Raw genomic sequence first — 20,865 nt, 5'->3', positions numbered from 1 at the left:
AACTTTGAAGCCTGTTTTCTATGCAGTTGAGGGAAGCTTACTCTGTTTGCTGGATTGTTCCCTGTGATTTGCCACCCCTTTACTGGAACAAGTTCTTGTATCCCTAAAATGTGTGTCTCCCCCCATAATGTACTATGGAACAGAACAGTTATGGATATTGGCATAAATAATTAAAGTTGTGTTCCAGTTGATGACACGAAAAGCTGAATACATTCGTGATAGATTAAACATCGCCTTTGTTGCGTTTTCTTCCTAGTCCTTTTCTTCGGTTTTTGTTTCTTGGATTTGTTCACTGTCTCATTCTTTTTTGGTGTATTCAGTAATTCACAATGGCTCTCCCCAGCTTTATTACAAATTAATGAGATTCTTACTGCATTACATAATTAAATACTGTGGTATTCACAGTCGTATAATGAACTCTCCCCCAAAAGAACATAGATCCACTTGTCATCTCTTATGAATCCATCAGAGGAGACAGCGTAGCTGTCCACGCAGCAGGTTGAGAATGCTCAAATGCCACAGGTTCTAATCCCAAAAGGTCCACAGTTACAAATGTACTGGGTACTGTGCAATTTAATATGAATCATGCTCAAGCAAGTGTTTGATAACTTGGCTGGCAAAGTAGCTTCTTCCAGGGGAAAACTATGAGTAACAAATCTGAAAGAATGAAAGGTCCACCTAATCCAGTGTGGTCTGTTTCTTCTCCCTTTCTCAGGAAACTGTCAACAAAACAGTGTTGAATACCAGATTCATTAACTCTGGCTTTGGGACAGGATTTAGGCTGACATACAGAGCAAGGATGCCCCATGCCAAGCACCCTAACAGAAGAACAGAAGAGAGAGCACCTAAACAGAACCCCTCAACTAACTACAGTGGGGAAACAGCAATTTTTGATGCTTTCCCCTTTCCCAGGAAACCCTCTGTGCCACCCCAAAATAGCTCCCAATGTTGTGCAATGAGACCAAGGCTCTAAAGCTATGCAGGAGGAGCAACTTTTGTGCAGAATTCACACCAGGATGCAAAACTAGGATTGTCTTAAGGACATCAACTGATTTTTTTAAACAAACGTCATTGGCCAGCATCCTGATGAAGAACCAATGCTTTGAATGAAGTGCTGAAACCTCATGTGTGGCGCTGTTTCTGCCTTCCAGTCCAAGGTAGCGCACACATTTGGATGGGAGGATGATTTTCGCCAACCTCCTCGGGGGTGTGGGAGCTTGGAGCAGAGTCACACAACCCTCAGAGAACCACTTCTGGGTTACAGGGAGTACTTCTGGGGTGGGAGAGACCAGCAAAAGCAGGGCCCTATGCTGCTACTATGCATAGCAGCATAGAAGTGCTGCTACTAGGCAATCCGTTAGGATGTCAGTCAGCAAATAACATCAGATTTTCTCTGTAAGCACCAACATTTTGAATTGTGCCCCATAACAGACTTGTCACCAGTGAAACTAGTTTTCAAACTAGTTTTTTGATCACATTTCTCATGGGCCTGACTTTCTTCCTGGCCAGTAATGAAATAGGTTGATTGGATGACACATAACCATGTCTCAGACCCTTCTAGAGTATCAGGTTGGTGTATACATCAGCTACATTTTAGAGGGAGAGGAAATGCTTACTTTCTATGCTCTGATATCATTCTGTCATCTGCAATCCTTAACTGTGGGATCCAATTAATAAACACTCTGTGGAACTAGCTATAGAGAACTGTCTCTTTCTCTCTTTTCTTCTTCATATTGCAGCAGCTGGACTATTATTTTGGACACTATGAACAGAAATGGTTCTTTTGCATTTTCCTTTTTTAAAAAATGCTGAAATTATCCTAACCAATTATCTGTGTTTTGTGCTATGAACTGAATGTATTATATCACAGTGCCACCAAATGTCACCTAAAATGAAATCTGAGGTAAATGTTGAAGTTCCTGCTAGGACAAGTCATTTTCTCAGAAATGTCAAGTAAGGAGCTTGTACTGAAATTTCTACTAAACTAAAGCCGAAAGAAAAATGTGAGGTTCTTCTGATAAATTTTGAGGGAAGCAAATAGTTTTCATAACCAAAGTGAAATGATTTGAGGGGAGGACTACCTCCAAATCTGAAGGAGGCCAAACAATTTTCAACAAGACCAGCAAATCTTCCCACGATGGTCCTGGTCAGCCATAGGCAGCCAACGATCACCTTTTTTTACCTAAAGTGGACCTTAAGATAAATTTGGTGTTCTGCCTATGCAAGTAAAATCTCTGAGATATGTCAAGCACAATGAAAAGAGTTTTTGATGAAACCAACAAAATGCCTCAGGGGTTTTTACAGCATACCTTTATTACATTTCACAGGCCTTATGCATTTCAAGCTTAGAGCAGACATTCACAATGTTTATCCTTTCATCTTTTCAGAGTGACATGTTGGATGTCAACCAGATAATTAAAGACCTGGCCTCAATGGTGTATGAGCAGGGAGATGCAATAGGTAAGTATCAACAGTTGTGTACATATTTTTAAAGATGGGATAGTCATACTACTTAGGCCGAGGGCTCACAAACAGATGAGGTAATAAACCTGTGTCTGGACTGTCCCACTTCATATGACTGAATGCTGATATAGATAGATATAGATATAGATATAGATATAGATATAGATATAGATATAGATATAGATACATACCTGCAAATATCAAAGAGAAGGGTTTTTGGCAATGAAATTTCAAAATTTCAAAATTGGAAGTGAATGTCAAGAGTTCTTCCTGAGGTGAAACAGAATTGTCAAGAGCAATCAAATGGCTTTCTATAAGACAAGTGGATTTCCTCAGAAAGAGGTTGCACATTCTTGCCTACAAGAATCTCCATGTTGCTGGAAGGTGAGTGGATCAGTAGGCAGTGCTGAAAAGGGAGAAGATTCCAAGTCCGCCCCACCCCAGCGTACCCAACATATGGCTGAGAGAGGTTCCTGCCTACAGCCTTGGAGAAGCCACTGCCAGTTTGTGTAGACAATGCTGAGCTAGATGGACCAATGCTCTGACTCAGTGAGCCTATTCACATGAGCAACCGAGCCCAGCCTAGGGCAGCCCAGCCTAGGTTGGGTGGGCCACTGTGTGAAACAGGATGCTGGACTAGATGGGCCTTGGGCCCGATCCAGCAGGGCTGTTCTTATGTTCTTAGGTTGGGCTGCTCGTGTGCAGTGCTGGGCTCAATCCCAATCTAGGCGCTGCCCTCCTGCCCAACTCTACTTTTAACCCAAGACTTAAGTCAAAGTTAAATGAACCTGAGGTTCATTTAACCTTGGCAGGTGATCCTCAGAACGATTGCCTCCGGGTTAAAAGGCTTCCCCCTGGCCTGCTGCCGCCATTTCCAGCAGAGAGTCAAGATGGAGGAGAGGCTGTGCCAAGCATGGTGGCTGTTCTAATGTAAGCAATCCCCATGCTTGTGGTGCAGCAGACCCTGGGATATGGGAGCGGGAAGTCCTCCTGCTCCCAGCTTCAGCTTTCCCCACATCACCGCTCACGTGGGTGCACAGCGAGGCGAAGGTACAAATGGCTGCTGCTCATCTGCCAGGGAAGGCAGGCACGTTCCTGCCTTTGCTGCAGAGCTCCCAGCCATGGCTGTGAGGCCATGTGCATGACTTCAGTAGAATGCAGCTGCCTATATGCCTATGAGGGCTGAAAAAGAGCTTTCTGACTGACTGTAGCAGCTGCCAGAACCAACAGCTGCTAATGGCAACCAGAGGCTTTTATGTGGAAGCTCCTGTTTCAGCCAGGCATCTATACTTGCCTCCATTGCTCTGCCATTTGAAAAAGGCTACCATGGTGGAGGAAGAAGGAATGGAGGAACGTTCAGAGGGGCAGACAGGATGTTCAAAGGGGTACCGTTGTGAAAGAGTTGGTGCTCATCTACAGTTGGATTTGGCTCACGGACCATGAATTGTTGACTACTGTTTACTATTGTTTGATATCCCCTTAGTACAATGCTAAATAATTTCCCAAACTTCTGGAACTTGTACAAACAACATCCTTGTTTTCTAGACGATCCTTTCTTCCAGTTGTGAGGTGCAGCCTCTGTGAATTCGTTATGCAAATGCAGAGGGAGGTTAATGCAAAATGACAGCTCAGGGAAGGAAATCCCCAGTCTCCTCCTCTCCTCCTTGTGTCTCAGCATGCATGAGAGGAAAACAAACCAAGGAGTATCTTCAGATTAACGGAGATGATTTTCTAACCCAACAGAGGCCTTTAGATAAATGTTTGTCATGCAGTAATGAAATGTGTTTCAGGAATCAGGATATAAAAGCATTTTGTGCAGGACAGCCAAGAGTCCTGGAAGCTCCCCAGTACTATGGAGGGACCAAGTACCCATATCTGAGGAATGGCAAAAGTCCCCGAGGAGGTAGGCAGGTAACTGACAAAAGGAACATAGGAACGGTCTTATTGGATCAGAGCATAGCCTAGCATTTCTAATAGTAGACAGCTGGATGGTTCCACGAATCATATAGGCAGAGCATGTTTTCTCTTCTGAAAAAAGGGAGGAAAAGGAGATCCCTTGTTGTGCAGGATGCTGAACAATTCAGTCTGATCTGAGGAGTAATGTCAGCACCCCGCACAATAGCAAGCCAGTCAATTCTTTGAAAAGGAACTTTTGGTGACCACTAGCTGATTGGCCAGGGCTAGAGCTAAGCCAAAATGCCCGAACAAGAATTTTCAGCAGCAAGGGTTGGTTGAAAGAGCGGTGAAACCATATGCCGCTAGTACTATGCCGAATTTTCATGATATTCAGTTATGTGGAAATTACTGTTTCAAAGGGTGTGAAAGGATTCATGAAAAAAACATACTTCCCTCAGTACCATTTAAAAAACAACAACAACATCCCAGCCAATCAGGGATCACACAGTGAATGGCACAATGTTGTAACCTTGTTTAGCCAGTGATGTGACAACATCAGTGAGAGCAAATTAATCTTCAGTACTCATACCTTTCTTTCCAGTCTACTTACTGTGCACCAATGTCCCTGGATTCAAGGAGAAAAAAATTCTGGAACCTGCCACCCATTAAATATTTTCATCTCTTTTTGAGTTCATTTTGAGGTGCAAAGATTGAATAAAGTTCAGCACTTTATTTTTGAAAGGAAATAATGTGCACATATTTAAATTAATGGGGAGCTAATGCTAGTGTCTGAGCTAACATATGGGGGGGGAGTAACAGTCTTTGTAGAAATTGCATATCCCCTTTTTAAGATAAGTGCACCAAATATGTATCATCACCTTTTGGCAATGCCTAAATACCTGTAATAAGGGAGGATTTGCACATCACATCTCTAGTGATATCCCCCACCCAAAGTGATTATTGGTTTGCTTCGAGTTATTGCTTTATAGGTACCCTTCTGTAGAGTCCTGAATTTAACATATTTATTCCTATCTGGAGGATTTTCCATTCACCAGGAGTGTGGGATAGATTATCTTTGGTCCCTTCAAAATGTCCCAGGATGAAGGCTCCATAAATGCCTTTTCCTCTGAGAAAAATTTACCTGTCAGAGACCTGCCTGAAGATATCTAGCTCTTGACCACCATAGTTGTTCAAAGCTGAAACAAGGTCTCCTTGATGGACGCAGAGCAAGATCAAGACGACATCAGAACCAATTCGGTTGTGTTCTTTCTTGGCAGCCCTTTTTGCCTGGAATTAAGCTTCTCAGATGTGCCTGGGCTTCAGGAGGCATATCAGATGTGAATGCCTTGAGCTGCATGACAGCACACATCAGTCATTTCTGTGACCCTTGTCACTTCATCCCTTATGGCTAGATTCTCTTCTGAGGAGCTACCCATGCAGTGCAAGTGGTCCCAATATTGACTTGCCTTGGGGGAAAAGGCTGTGGAAAAATAAGATGTTTTCTGTCTTTCAACCACATTATTATTCTCTTCTTCCCCTACTCCTCGTGTGTGCTTTTATACATAACACATCTTACTGCTGGCAACATTTGGCGACAAATTCCTTTCTAGCAAGTCCCACTTTGATCCAGATCAGTCACTGAAGCAAGTGATCTCCTTAGTTCATGACTGAAAGGACCCACTTTGGCTTCATTTGACGGGGAAGCTACAAACAAGTGAGGGAGGGAGACAGAGAGTCGGAAAGAAGGAAGAGCAAAATTCTATTTACTGCTGGCAGGATTATGTTAATCCCAGCAAGATTCCTTAAACAACTTCCACTACAGCAAATGGATGGCTTTTTACTGGCGTTTTATGGAAGCTGATCCTGTGAATTATGTGCAGAAAAGGGGGGAGGGGGTCTGGATACTCCAGAAATATTGGTCAAAGGAAATGTTGTGGAAATATGGGGTATAAGGAACAATAGCCTTGCTACTCGGACCAGCTCCACCTCCTCCTCCGCAGCGCCCCCCTCTGGGTCACTTGCCTGCAGCAGGTGTGCTGGGTTGGGGACATCAGCCTCTGTTCCTGGGTGTAGCTGGGCTTCTCCCTCACTGGGCTTCTCAGCGCTCTGGCTGGGTCTTGGCCTCCCACCCACCCCCGCCCTGACGGTGCTGCCTGGGTCACGCAGAGGCCAATTGCAGGCATGGCAGCCTCCAAAATGGCCACTGCGTGAAGAGCCGGCCGAACGGGCCAGTTTGGGCTGCAAGAGAGGCTGGCGGGGGGAAGGGAACTTCCGCAGAACCCCCCACCCCGCTGCCGCCTCCAACTACCACCAAGGGGGTAAGTAACAATTTTTTTAAAAATAATAAAAATGTTCGTGAACCCCAGCCAGACCGAACTGGGGGGGAGTGAGGGGGTGCTGGACCGAACTGGGCCGGACTGGTTTGAGTCCGGTCTGGACTCAAACTGAACCAGGCCACCTGGTTCGGTGGACATTCCTAGTCAGCCTCTCCCACTCCACCTTCACTGAACCCTTCTTTCCTGGATGGGCAGTCTCCCACAGATGATCTTCCCCAATCAGCATGACATAGCGACGCCCCTCCATCACTGCAAACTCCCAGTCTGCTTCCCAGCCAGCCGACCGGACAAGTAGCTTCACCAGAGGCATTTCTGCCTGGCCCCTGGCAAGGGTAGCCTGAACAAGTGAGGCCCGGGCTAGCTGCTGGGCCTTGACAAGTGAGGAGTGCGATATTGTAGCATGCCCATCGAGGTGCCCATCGATCCACTAGATGCCCATCGATCCACATGCTTTCTTACCTCTTGGGTGGAATGGCCTCCACAGCAAAACAAGAAGGTGGCCCCTTAAAGGTTGCCACCACCTTTGGGCCCCTAGTGTTAACTAGGTTCCGTAGGGCTTTAGTCCCTCTTGAAGTGTCCTGCTTCCCCACACTTAAAGCATTTGGGGCTGGCCTGCTCAGTTCATCTGCCCCCTTGTGGTGTAGCAAGTAGGGGTTGACTTGGGTCCCCTGGGCTCATCTTGGTAGGACTCCAGGGCCCCTCCCGCCTTGGGATAAACTTGTGCCAGTCACTCTGGTGGGACTCTGCTGCCCCTCTGGATTTAGAGTCAGCCAGCCTCTGTGCCCACTCTCCAGCTTCCTCTATGGTTTTTGGCCCCCGAACAAAGACCTGTTCGTAGAGATGATCTGGAAAGTGGGTAAGGAACTACTGAAGCTGAAACAGCTCCCTGAGTTCCTCAACTGTCTTCACCCCTGTCCATTCCAACCATGGGTTCAGCACCCTCTTTAACTTGTGGGCATATGTCTGGTACAATACTTCAAATTTCTTCCCCAGACCCCTGAAGTTACGCCTGGCCATTTCTGGGGTAAGGCCTAGCCTGGACTTCACCATGTCCTTAAACGTCTTATTATCCTCCATATCACTGACTGTCATTTCTGCTGACACTGCCAGAAGGGAACCAGTCAAGTAAGGACTCAAGTATCTCATATACAAGCCCTGTGCAACCCAATAGCCTTGGCATGTCCTTTCAGAGTTGGAGATAAAATGGATCCTCACCTTCCTTGAATACTGGGAATGGGAATTTTTCTGTATGAGGAGCTGAGGTAGCAGAGGAGTCTGATTGCCCTTTATCAATCCGGGCCATTTTAGCCTCATGGCTGAGCTCCATTCTCCTGCACACCAACTCCTGCTCTTCCCATTGGAATTCTCACTCTTTTCTCTCTCTCCTCCAATCTTTTGAGTTCCAGCTCTTTCTCTAGCTCCAACTTTCAGAGTTCCAGTTGGAATTTCCAGAATTCTGGGTTCTGGGTGGTTGCCTCTGACCTGCCCCCTGGCGCTAATCCAAGTCCTGGATCATTGCCTGCCTGCACAACTTCTTCCCTCTCTCCTGCTTGGAACATATTGACCTCCATGTCCTCCTCTTCAGGGCTGGCACATAGAGTTTCCCGGCCAGACTACAAAAGCATGCAGTGGCCCCTCTCTGCTCCCTATTCTAACCTAGTTATCCATCAAGCCCAGCAACCAGAAATGAAACTAAACGTATGTTCTTGCAATCCTTCTGTTCACAGCCAAAGAAATTATGCTTTCTGGTCTTTCTCCCTCCATTTGGGATTAACACCCCCCCCCAAAAAAAAACCCCTCTGTGCTCTCTCTCTCTCTCTCTCTCTCTCTCTCTCTCTCTCTCTCTCTCTCTCTCTCTCTCTCTTTCTCTGAGAGTAAAAGACAGGCAGAGGGGGAAAAACTGTTCTCTGGGGCCCTCTAGTATCTGTTCTATCCCACCGCTATGCCACCATGTAAGGAACAATGTAAGGAACATGTAAGGAACAAGACCAGCTCACGTGAGGGGAATGATTGCTGAGTCATCCCTGCTGAGCTGTCTGGGTGGGCTCCTCATAAAACTATTCTGTATTTACGGTAGATTAGATTGCTGCCATCAAGTCACTTTAAAACGTTTTCCTTAACGGGGCTCAAGTGACTGAAAATCCCTGTTTCGCTTTGCTTTCCCTTGCTAACAGGCAAGTATAAAAACAACTGCTTCCCCATATGTATGCCTGCATGTGGTGAGAGCTAATGATAGCTTGCTGAGTTTCTTGGAGACACTTTGCACTAGAGTATCTCTCTTCTGCCTCCCCCCTTCTCCTGCTGTGGGGAGGATAACCAACTCTGGGAGCAGGGGCGGGCTGCCGCCCCCTCAGGGGCCGCGCCTCGTGGCCCCAACACACACCACACATCTGACATCAGATGCAGTGGGGGAGCTGGTTTAGCTCCAGAGCAGGGCCGTGTGGCCCCCTTTGGGAGTTAAATGGCCATCGCTGCATTCGCAGTGTGGCCAGGAATGGATCTTCCCTGCCTTAAAGGCAGGGAGAGCCACTTCTAGCCGCACTGCAAACGCAGCACTGGTCTCGATCTAGCTCCTGAACAGGGCCGCATGGAAGAGCCACTCCTAGCCATCCTGGCCATGCTGCGAACGCAGCGCTGGCCTGAATCTAACTCCCGGATGTGGCCGTGCGGCCCCGTTCAGGAGCCAGACCACGTCCCCCGCATCTGATGTCAGAAACAGGGGTGTGGCTAACCTCCATGTCTGACTTCAGACAAAGGGGGCGGGGTGAGCAGAGCTGCCGGTCTGACCTTGCTACTGTCTGGGAGGCTCGTAAAAAGAAAAGAACAGAGAAAAACCCTTTTATTCAGTTACTACAGACTGGTCCGTCTGAGGCTTTAGCTGTGTAGATGCTCTTGAAATTGCTTTGCTCGGTTACAAGAATTTTTCAAAAGACCCAAATCTTTTGTAGGTGGCACACATTGAAATCTTAATTAGTTACAAAGAACAGATATTTAGGAATGCACAGCACTCAGAAAAGAAATATAACTTCTAATGCAAAGTCTTTCTAAACACACTTTCCTCTACGCTAGTTTCCGAAGCCACCAAGCCTTGGCTTCCTTCCCCTTGACACTCACAACAATCCTGGCCAGGTTAAGCCTCCTGAAATCCTGGCTTTTAAGGACCTGCAGAGTCACATGCGGGAGCAACCTCCATGCTGGTCACTCGCCATCTGCACTCTCCGCACAGACTCTCTGCTTCTTGTTCCCAGCAGCTCTCCTGTTCCACACACCTGGTGGACGGATTGGTCAAGACCTGGGATCTCCAGCCTGTCAGTCAAGGACAGGGGTTCTCTTCTTGTTTCCTCTGTTGGGGTGGGGAGGCTGGTCACTACATGGGGGAATATGCAATATTTCATCCACAAAGCATGCTACACTTTCAAAAGGCTTTTAATTAAAGTTTGCCCAAAGGTTATCTGTGAGGAACGTTCAGCTCAAATTTTGGGTGGGTGGAGGAGGGGGCTAAGGGGCCAAAAGTTCTTCCCGACCTCACTGTCTTTGTTTTCACACTTCACTTGGTGGTGGAATCATCAGTGGTAGAACGCTTTCATGGGTTAACCACCACTGTTTCCTAGGGCTACCATATTTCCAACTTGAAAATTAGGATACCCTACCTGCCAGCTTTCTTTCTTCGACTGCTAGCCCTGGTCTCCAGGAACCAGTAGCCCTGCCAGGCAGCTCTGCTCACACATGGGGGCAAGCAGATACCAGACATATTAGCCCAATTCAGACATTATGCTGCACACGTGTACAGATGCCTGTATACTCGTACACATCTTTGTGTGAATGTCTGTACCTGTGTTCATTTTAAAAGTGAACCTGGATCCAGTCCCTTCAGATACATGGTGCAGATAGGAAGTGTACTTCTGTACCTGCATTCAACATAACATGGGAATGACTGTTCCTGTGTACAGATCTGTACCTGTGTACACTGTACACTCATTGTACGAGTGTTGAACATTACATGTGAATGGGCCCATTGTCTTTCCTTAAGGACAGTCCTCTGTGCATGGAAATGCCCAGGGGAAATGGGAAGGTATGCTAGTCCTACCCTTCACCGCACAATTTCTTTTGGGAAGAAGTGACATAGGGACATAGGAAGCTGCCATATACCGAGTCAGACTATTGGTCTATCTAGCTTAGTATTGTCTTCACAGACTGGCAGCGGCTTCTCCAAGGTTGCAGGCAGGAATCTCTCTCAGCCCTATCTTGGAGGAGCCAGGGAGGGAACTCGGAACCTTCTGCTCTTCCCAGAGCAGCTTCATCCCCTAAGGGGAATAACTGACAGTGCTCACACTTCAAGTCTCCCATTCATATGCAACCAGGGTGGACCCTGCTTAGCTATGGGGACAAGTCATGCTTGCTACCACAAGACCTGCTCTCCTTTCCATGATGATGATGATGACATGATGATGTTGAGTCTTTCTGGAGGGCATTGTAAGGGGAAGAGCAGACAGGCACTAGCCACCAGGAGGAGGGCTGTTACTTCCAGTAAAGCCTCCCTTTTGCCCCCATCTCATGCCCACACCCCCAAAATGGCCCACATTTGTCTCAGATCTCTGGGGCAGCCTTATGTTTAACTCCCACTCAGGTCACACACTTTTCTCCATGCAAGGTAGAACACTTCCACAGAGGGACTCTCCCCACATTTGGCACGGCCCTATGTGGACATGGCTAGCTAGCACACTCCCATCTGTTCCCTTGTTGCCTCCATTGACCATGCCAGGCATGATGTGGCCCCCAAACCATCCCAGGCTCAGGTTTATTTTGTTTGTTTGTTTGTTTGTTTGTTTGATACATTTCTATACCGCCCGGAATGCAAGTTCTCTGGGTGGTTACAAAACAATAAAAACAGCCAATAAAATATTAAAACATTTCATTAAAATTAAAATGTTAAAACTATTAAAACACAATTAAAACAGTATCTAATTAAAAGCCTGGGTGAACAAATGCGTCTTGACTGTCCTTTTAAAAGTTGTAAGAGTTGTTGATTTCTATCTCCACCCCACCCCACCACCCTGCCCTCACATAGTTGTGCAGTTTTGTCATCTGTTGCTAAAGATGTGCTTGAATTGCTCTTCAGAAATGAAAGATTCTCTCTCTCTCTCTCTCTCTCTCTCTCTCTCTCTCTCTCTCTCTCTCTCTTATACAAACTTCACCTTCCGTAGGAAGAATTATAGGAAGAAAAGGGAAGTCTTACATGGAACCATCCAGGCCTTGTTATTTGCATCCTGTTTGCATCCTGTAATTACTTTCTATTTTCTCAATTTACAGATAGCATTGAAGCCAACATCGAGACGGCATCATCTAATGTTGAATCTGCCAATGAGCAGTTGGCGAAGGCCAGTCAGCATCAAGTAAGTGGATCTTTATTTTAAATAAATAAATAATCCATCCCCCACAGATCCACTCAAATCATCATGCTATTGAAACTAACTTGGACAACTGGAGTCTGGCATGTGTTACCAGTAATAATACTGCTGCGCTATTTGGAAAAGACTTCAAGAGAGTTCCTAAAAGGAGAATTTAACCTCTTTCCCCTCTGCATGATTTAAATGACTTGAGCCTTGGCAGCATGCATGAAAGCCATCATTTTGAGATCTGCATATTAAACAGACTTTTTTCCCACTAGAAAACAAAGCAATTAGCTACTGTTGTTCTTTGAAAAATGGCATTAAAGAACATCCTTTCTTCCTGTGTTTTCTTTTTTGTCGGCACATCCTAACTAGGCAACTGATTGAAAAGACCATGTTGGCAGCAGATGTGATACCTCTAGGAAATGGATTTAAGCAGCGGTCTTTTAAAGCATATATCAAGGGTCCTTTTGCATTGAAGCAAGAATGAAGCAGGCGCATGCAAGCCACTAGACATATCTGAAAATAACGGACACAAAATAAGTGCTGTTATTAGAGTTGCTATCAAGCTTCAGAAATACTGGGTAAACTGAAATTGAATCCAAAGAAGATGGAGATATTGACTGCAGGGGGTTGGGACACAAGAGATGATTTAGATTTGCCTGTTCTGGATGAGGTTACATTCCCCCGGAAAGATCAGGTACATGGCTTGGGAGTGCTCCTGGGTCCCAAACTCTCTCTGGCTTCTCAGATTGAGGTAGTGGCCAGAAGCACCTTTTATCAGCTTCAGCTGATACATCAGCTATGCCCATTTGTGGAGGTAAATGATCTTAAAACAGTTGTGCATATGCTGGTAAGCTCTAGGCTTGTCTACTGTAATGCACTCTACATGGGGCTGCCTTTGTACATGGTCTGGACACTACAATTGGTACAGAATGCGGCAGCCAGATAGGTCTCTGGGTCTGCCCAAAGGGACCGTATAACACCAATTTTAAACGAACTGCACTGGCTGCCGATATGTTTCTGAATGAAATAGAAAGTGCTGGTTATTACCTAGAAAGCCCTCAATGGCTTGGGTCCAGGGTACTTAAGAGAGTGCCTTCTTTGTCATGAACCCTGTTGCCTGTTAAGATCATCTGGAGAGGTCCAGTTATGGTTGCTGCCAGCTCGTTTGGTAGCAACTCAGGGCCAGGCTTTCTCTGTGGCTGCCCCAGGGCTTTGGAACATGCTCCCTACTGAAATAGGATCATCTCCTTCTCTGTTTGATTTTAGGAAGAGCCTCAAGACATACCTTAATATTTTTTTTAAACATTTGTTAAGTTTTAACTTTGTACACCACCTAGCTATATCAGGCAGTACAAAAATGAATGAATGAATGATACCCATATGGAAAAATGGGGCTGAGAACATTGGAAAGGTTTTGGGCTTTCCTGGAGGCTGCTAGGCCCCAGTGCCCCATAATTATGTCATCAGGGGAGTACTGGGGCCTAGAGACTTATGTATGTACTGCACTAGTGATATTTGAACTCCACCCTTGGCTCAGCTTGAAAAACATCTGCGTTTTGTGATGGTCGCTACTGAATGATTGCAAAGCTTCCAGCTTTGATAGGAAACCAAGGTTCCTATCACTGAATACCAAACATGGCACAAATTTGAAAAAAATATTCAGTTTCATAGGCTTAGATCCAAAGAACCATGAGCAGACCAGTTTACCTGGTCTACAATGGGGCTTACTTGTCCACCTCCCATCATAGCCCCTTGTGCCTGCTGATAAGACACTCTGGAAGGTTGGAAGATTCTCTGCAACAGAATGAAATCCAATGCACAGGACTGCAGCCGAGGACAGAGTTGGCATTGACTGTTACATATACATATACATCCTGGATGAGCAGATGTCCCTTCCATTTGCATTATAGGCTCTCTGGAACATAGGAAGCTGTCTTCTACCAACTCAGACCTTAGGTCCATCTAGCTCAGTATTGTCTACACAGACAAGCAGCAGCCTTTCTAAGGTTACTGGCAGGAGTCTCTCCCAGCCCTATCTGGAGATGCCAGGGAGGGAACTTGGAACCTTCTGCATGCACACATGTAGATGCTCTTCCCAGAGTGGCCCCTTGTCCTCAGAGGAAAATCTTAGAGTGTTCACATATACTCTCCCATTCAAATGCAAACCTGGACCTTAGCAAAGGAGACCATTCATGCTTGTTGCTACTACGAGATCAGCTCTTCCCTCTGGAACGAAGCCAGTATAAACCCAAGTATAAATCTTAATTACATATAACTGAATTTGTCTCTCCCTTTCCCTCCTCTGCCTTTGGCTACTGAGCTGTATACTGTTGGACTTTCTCTTTTGTTCTGCCTCTGTGTATAGCTATATGTTAACCTCTTCCAACTTAAGAAGGACATTGATGAGCTTGAATGGTTTCAGGGGCAGGCAACCAAGATTGTCAAAGGTCTGCAAAGCAAATCCTTGGAAGATTGGTTGAAGGAGCTGGGTATGTTTAGCTTGGAGAAAAGAAAGCCTAAGCGAGATATGAGAGCTGTCCTCAAATATCCGAAGGGCTGCCACGTAGGAGGGGATCGGTTATCTGTTGCTCCTGAGGGCAGGACTGGAGCCAATTGACTGAAATTGCAAGGAAGAAGATTTATGCTTGACATTAGTCTACCTTGTGCAGCGGTGGGCTGTCTTTTGCTAGAGGTTTCCAAACACAGGTTGGACAGCCGTCTGTCAGGAATGCTATAGCAGTTGCCTGTCCTGAGCAGTAGGGGTATGCCAACCGGTTCGAGCTCAAACCGGATTTGATTCTAACTAGCCCAGTTTGACTGGTTCGAGCTTGAACTGGACCAGCCCTCCAAAAAGGGGGGCTGGTCTGAGTTTGAGTCAAACCAGTTCAGTCTGGTTTGATGGTTCTAGTACTCTTAAAGGGGAATTCGGTAAGGATTCCCCTTTACAAGCATTGGGGGAACCCTAAGGGTTGGACAATGGTGGGTGGGGGCTGGGGGGGGCTTACCTCACAGGGCACAGTGGTGCTGCAGCTCTTTTGTGGTGGTGGGCCAGCAACAGCTCTCCTCGGCCCTGCCAGCAGCCCCCCACATCAGGTTCTAGTGAACCAGCTCACAGCCCAGGTGATTCGGTTCGGGTTCGGTTCAAACCCGAAGCAAACTCGAAGCAAACTGCCCAGAGTGGTTCTGTACACACCCCTTCTGAGAAGGGGGTTGCACTAGAAGACCTCCAAGGCCCCTTCCAACTCTAACATTCTATTATTCTGTAATCCTATGTACATTGAAAGAGCTAGATAAGTAAGAATGGGAGTTGGTTTGCTGTAGTGAACTCCAGGCAGACAGAGTGCTCTTAACAAAGCAAAGAAAGCTTGGCAGACTCAGCGTACTCCAGTAGACTGAAACGTATCTGCAGGTTCACAACACAATTCAAACATATCTAACAGAGCATTTGAAAAGAGCTGAATAAATGGTCATTATGATTGTTGAATGATATTCATAAATGAACTGATAGCATTGCCGGTCTAGGAGCCTTGCTGACCAGGGATCACACTAATTTTGGAAGACGTGGGCATTCTAATTCACGTTAATGAAGTCCAGCCACTGAGGACTTTCCCGGCATTGTTAACAAGAAAGGCAAACCACGACGTTGCTTTGTGCGAGTGGCATGTGATGCAATTAAACTGTATTGTCTTAATTTCCATTTACAAATGGATATGAGCAGGTGGCCTCAATAAAAGTTGCACTTTCATTTTTCGGCCTGCTGCACCGTCTGGGCACAAAAAGCCTGCCTGTGATTACAGGTATCCGAGTGCCGTCGCTTTGCAAGGCAGCGTCTCTGCACCTGCGGTTTTTATTTCCACCTTAATGCAGGCTTTTTGTGGAACAGCTGCTTCCCCTGGAAAGAGAGGCAGCCAATTCCGCCGCAATTGATAAATGAACCAAGCCAACTTGGGAGCTTCACCTCTTTGAGGCCTGAACTGTCATGTTTATTCAAGCAGGCCCCTGCACTTTTTATTTATTTATTTATCTGACTGAGAAAAAACACTCCCGCCCTCTCTAAATAATGGAACTGCCATCAAACATTTATGGGGTCTGGGTTGTTTGGGGCTTTCAGATGTCAAACACTTGGATGCTTCTGAGCATGAACGTATGGTCTTGGAGGAGACCTCCATATGTGGGCAGCTGTGCATTCTCTTCTGATTGCAGAGGGCAGGTGTTACTTTCGAGCTTTGCATTCATGAGTTTGCGGTAACAAGCTTTGAGAAAACAAGGCATGTTCCCATGACACAAGAGGCTGACCTTCTGGGGCAAATTCCCTTGACCCTCTCAGAGGAACCAGAGATGCCAAAACCCAGTTCACCCATTTTCCTCTTCACCTATAAAATCACTCATAAGTTCAACATTCCGCATTATGACCCTCTTCTCACAATTCTCCCTCTTTTTTTCAAGTGGGGAGGGTCATTTTTCATCCAGTCCCGTGGAGTGCCTGATGCACAAGCCAGTGTTATGAGCTGGTTTGTGTTGGGGGGATCCATCATATGAAAATGATTGCCAGCTTACGTATGTGGGATTTTTCCATAGACTGTGGACTGGGTCTCACAATCAGTGAGACCCAGTTTCTTCCGGTGTGCAGGGAGAGAGCCTTGGGCGGCCAGATCGGCCACCCACACGATTGCCGGATCCATGGCGGGGGCTGGGGAGCTCAGGGGCCGCACGGCCCCCGGAAGCCCCAGTATGCCATGCGCAAGCACACAGGGCATACTGGGGAGACCCCCGGAGCCGGGAGGTGGCCTTTTGCCTCCCCTCCGGGGGTCTACTCATGAGTAGCCATGGCGCGGAGCTTTTGCAGAGCACTCACTCCACAAACCCGGGCTAAGGGCAGGGGTTCTTGAGCAGGTTACCTAGCTCGCAGCCAAGCCCGGTGGCCTCACAATTAGCAAGAATCAGGCTAGGCTCTCCTAGCCCGATTTTTGCTAATCGTGAGAATAGCCCCATTGTCTTAGTTCTTTGTATGGGTCATGCTTCTCTATTTTAATGACTATGTACTGGTTTGCAGGTTGGGTCACAGTGTTTGTCTCCTCACTTGCTGTCTTGGATTCAAACTGAGAGGTTCCCCCTCTTTCTGCATGAGACTGTTAGTCTATCTGTTGTTTTCTTAGCCTATGTATTTAGTAATAAATACCAAATTCTTGTTTCTCAGATAAAGTTGGCTTCTTGTACAACTACTTATAGAGGATAAGTAAGTGAGAGAGACAGTTTGTGATCTGGGGGTCTTTTTGGACTCACGGCTCCTGCTTGAACAGCAGGTGGAGGCAGTGGCCAGGGGTGCCTTGGCCCAGCTTTGGCTGGTTTGTCAGTTACGGCCTTTTCTCGACCGGCAGGCCCTGGCAACAGTAACTCATGCCTTTGTTACCTCTCGTTTGGATTGCTGTAATGTGCTGTACCCAGAGTTGCCTTTGAAAATGATTCAGAAGCTTCAGCTAGTCCAGAATGCAGTGGCCCATGGGTGGCCACAGATTTGATAGTGTCACACCTGTTTTATGCTTGCTGCTGATGGAAGGGAACCAATTTCCCTGGTTCGTTCTCTCGGTGAGGTTATTTGCTGGACACCAGAAGCAGTGTTTCAAAAAGAGCTTTATTGAGAAGGTTTGCAAACGAAGCTCTGGGAGGCAGCCACACTGACATGGGAGGGCCCGACCCTTAAATACCAAGCAACAAACAACCCTACAAGCTGCATACAAGCTGTTGTCCCAGATAAGATAGTAGACCTTAGCAACTGCATCCAAAGTGTGCTGGTCATGTCTATAATCTGTTTGCAACCTGCCCCCAACCCCAAGGGTGGGGGTCTAGTCTTTGCTCTTGCGATAGCAGTTTCGGCACATCAGCATCAGCTCTCCTTGCAAAGAACAGATAACCACACCCTGTTTTCAGACAACGGGCACAGTCTTATCCGTCCAGCCAAGGCTGAACTTTTAGCATGTAGCTAGCAGAGAAGTTAATAAAGGATTATACCCCTATAGAAATGACCACTTCCAACACCACACTGGTTGCCTGTTTGAACATAAGGACATAAGAACAGCCCTGCTGGATCATGCCCAAGGCCCATCTAGTCCAGCATTCTGTTTCACACAGTAACCCACCAGATGCTGCTGGAAGCCACAGGCAGGAGTTGAGGACATGCCCTCTCTCCTGCTGTTACTCCCCAGCAACTGGTACTCAGGCATCCTGCCTTTGAGGCTGGAGGTGGCCCACAGCCCTCTGACTAGTAGCTGTTGATAGACCTCTCTTCCATGAAGTTATCCAAACTTTTCTTAAAGCCATCCAGGTTGTTGGCTGTCACGACATCTCGTGGCAGAGAATTCCACACGTTGATTATGCATTGTGTGAAAAAGTACTTCCGTTTGTTGGTCCTAGATTTCCCGGCAATCAATTTCATGGGATGACCCCTGGTTCTAGTGTGATGTGAGAGGGAGAAGAATTTCTCTCTCTCCACTTTCTCCACACCGTGCATGATTTTATAGACCTCTATCATGTCTCCCCACAGTCATCTTTTTTCTAAACTAAAAAGCCACAGGTGTTGTAGTCTTGCCTCATAAGAAAGGTGCTCTAGGCCCCTGATCATCTTGGTTGCCATCTTCTGCACCTTTCCATTTCAACAATATCCTTTTTTAGATGTGGTGACCAGAATTGTACGCAGTACTCCAAGTGTGGTCGCACCATAGTTTTGTATAAGGGCATTATAATATTAGCCGTTTTATTTTCAATCCCCTTCCTAATGATCCCTAGCATGGAATTGGCCTTTTTCACAGCTGCCCCACATTGAGTCGACACTTTCAACGAGCTGTCCACCACGACCCCAAGATCCCTCTCCTTGTCAGTCACCAACAGCTCAGATCCCATCAGCTTATACTTGAAGTTGGGGTTTTTCGATCCAATGTGCATCACTTTGCACTTGCCAACACTGAACTGCATTTGCCACTTTGTCACCCACTCCCCCAGTTTGGAGAGATCCTTTTGGAGCTCCTCAAAATCCGTGAGGAGCTCCATCATTGCTTCCAGGTCCAATTCAAAGTGCTGGTTCTCACCTTCAAATCTCTTATCAGTCGCGGAAAGAACTGGAGAGGTCAAAGTTCAAGAATAAAGTAAGATTCTATTTCAATCAATCATTCAATCCTTTATTACTGTCAGAGACCAGCATAAAATTGATACAGGTTAAAAATTACATGTTATGTGAAGTTGTTATGAGGATATGATGGTACATAACTTGACACATCTAAAATTAAGGATGACTGCAATTTAAAAGGCAAGTTAAAATACATATTAGTACATAACATCAAAAGGCTAAAACTAAGAAAGATTGCAGATTAAGAAGTAAAATAGATAGAATATACTCATTAAAACTAAATAAGCTTAAACCCTAAAATTACTAAAGCTAAAAGAGATGAATATAATGATACAGTTTCTATTATAGAAATGCCCAGAAAAAATAAAAAGGGGAGCATAAAATTGTAAAAGTCCAGATTTAAAATTATATAAAGCAATAAAAGGGGCGGGGCGAGGAAAACAATGAAATGCAGTAAAATGCAATAAAATGCAGTGCAATGCAATAAAACAATGGGTATGGAGGCGTGGGCAAGTGCAAGGTCAATTCAGAGTCATCAAGAATCGGATTAAGGGGGCTCAGAGCCTATCATCCTTCAACGGATGCCAATCACTCTTTGTAAACCGCCCTGAGCCATTTTTGGAAGGGCGGTATTAATAATTAATAACAATAACAATAACAATAATAATCACAGCCACACAGAACTTGGCAACGCTGTGTAATGGCAGGGTTAGAGTCAGAAAGCAACAGAAAACTGTAGAATCGTCTCAAACGTCCCGGGAACTTACTTAGCAATGGGAGAATAAGGGCAACATGAATGTCTCTATAAAACAGGCAGTATAGAAGGATATGTTCAATAGTTTTGATCTGTACTGAACCACAGGGACATAATCACTCTGCAAGTGGGATCTTTCTGTAACGACCCTCTAGCACTGCTGAGGGGAGACCATGGCAGCAAGCCAAAGTGAATGCCCTTCTGTGGTTTGGGACCTCCAAATGAGTGAGATATGCTGCAGGAGAGGCAGTATATCTAAGCTCCTCACTAATGTAAAATTTTGAGTCACTACTGAGGTCCGTTTGGTGCTTAGTGTCTGTAACGCACTGCTTAATAGTTGTTTTTGCCTGATCGTAGCCCATGCTGAGCACGGATGGAGGGGAGAGGCCCAGGGAAGCTAATTTCGCCTCAATTGCCAGAGCCCAACTACACTGATAATCACCATGCAGGGTTAAAGGAGCAAGACCAATTGGGCAAAGGGATAGTCTAAGCCAATAGGAGAGAGTGGCTATCCACACCCTAGCCTCAATCTTGATCTGGCCTGTCTCCAGGCGTAGGGTGGCACTGGAGACACATCTTGGTACACGGAACTCTGCCCTTAAGAACTTGGATGGTACATGTTCCAGGGTCACAATATTGGGGAAAGGACCCAGTTGAGCACCATAGAGTAGTTGAACTAATGACTTGGCTTGAAATAGTTTGAGAGCTGCAGGAAAGTAGTGGCCTCCTCTTGTACACATAAATTGAAGGATGGCAGTAAGATTTTATTTGAGGGTTTAGAGGGTTTAGAGAAAAATAATGGTTAAGGGCAACAATACAGAACTAGCAATAAACCAATGTTACAAACACAAGGTTACAGTTCACAAGGAGTTAATTTGGCTTGAGTTTTCAAATTAGGTT

At 46.0% G+C, this 20,865-nt stretch overlaps 1 protein-coding gene across 6 annotated transcripts in view; it reads left to right on the top strand.

Moving 5' to 3' along the window:
- Positions 1-20,865, top strand: part of TSNARE1 (t-SNARE domain containing 1) — a 610,667-nt gene that overhangs the window by 403,771 nt on the left and 186,031 nt on the right. For all 6 annotated transcript variants that reach the window (XM_053249800.1, XM_053249796.1, XM_053249799.1 and 3 more), the window contains exons 9-10: positions 2,388-2,460; positions 12,006-12,088. In XM_053249800.1, coding sequence (XP_053105775.1) covers positions 2,388-2,460; positions 12,006-12,088 — 156 coding nt within the window. The remainder of the gene's footprint in view (positions 1-2,387; positions 2,461-12,005; positions 12,089-20,865) is intronic.

The sequence above is a fragment of the Hemicordylus capensis genome, chromosome 4 (genome assembly GCF_027244095.1).
Source record: "Hemicordylus capensis ecotype Gifberg chromosome 4, rHemCap1.1.pri, whole genome shotgun sequence".
Lineage (NCBI taxonomy): Eukaryota > Metazoa > Chordata > Lepidosauria > Squamata > Cordylidae > Hemicordylus > Hemicordylus capensis.
Note: the sequence above shows the minus strand (reverse complement) of the source record. Positions and strands in the feature narration are given on the sequence as shown.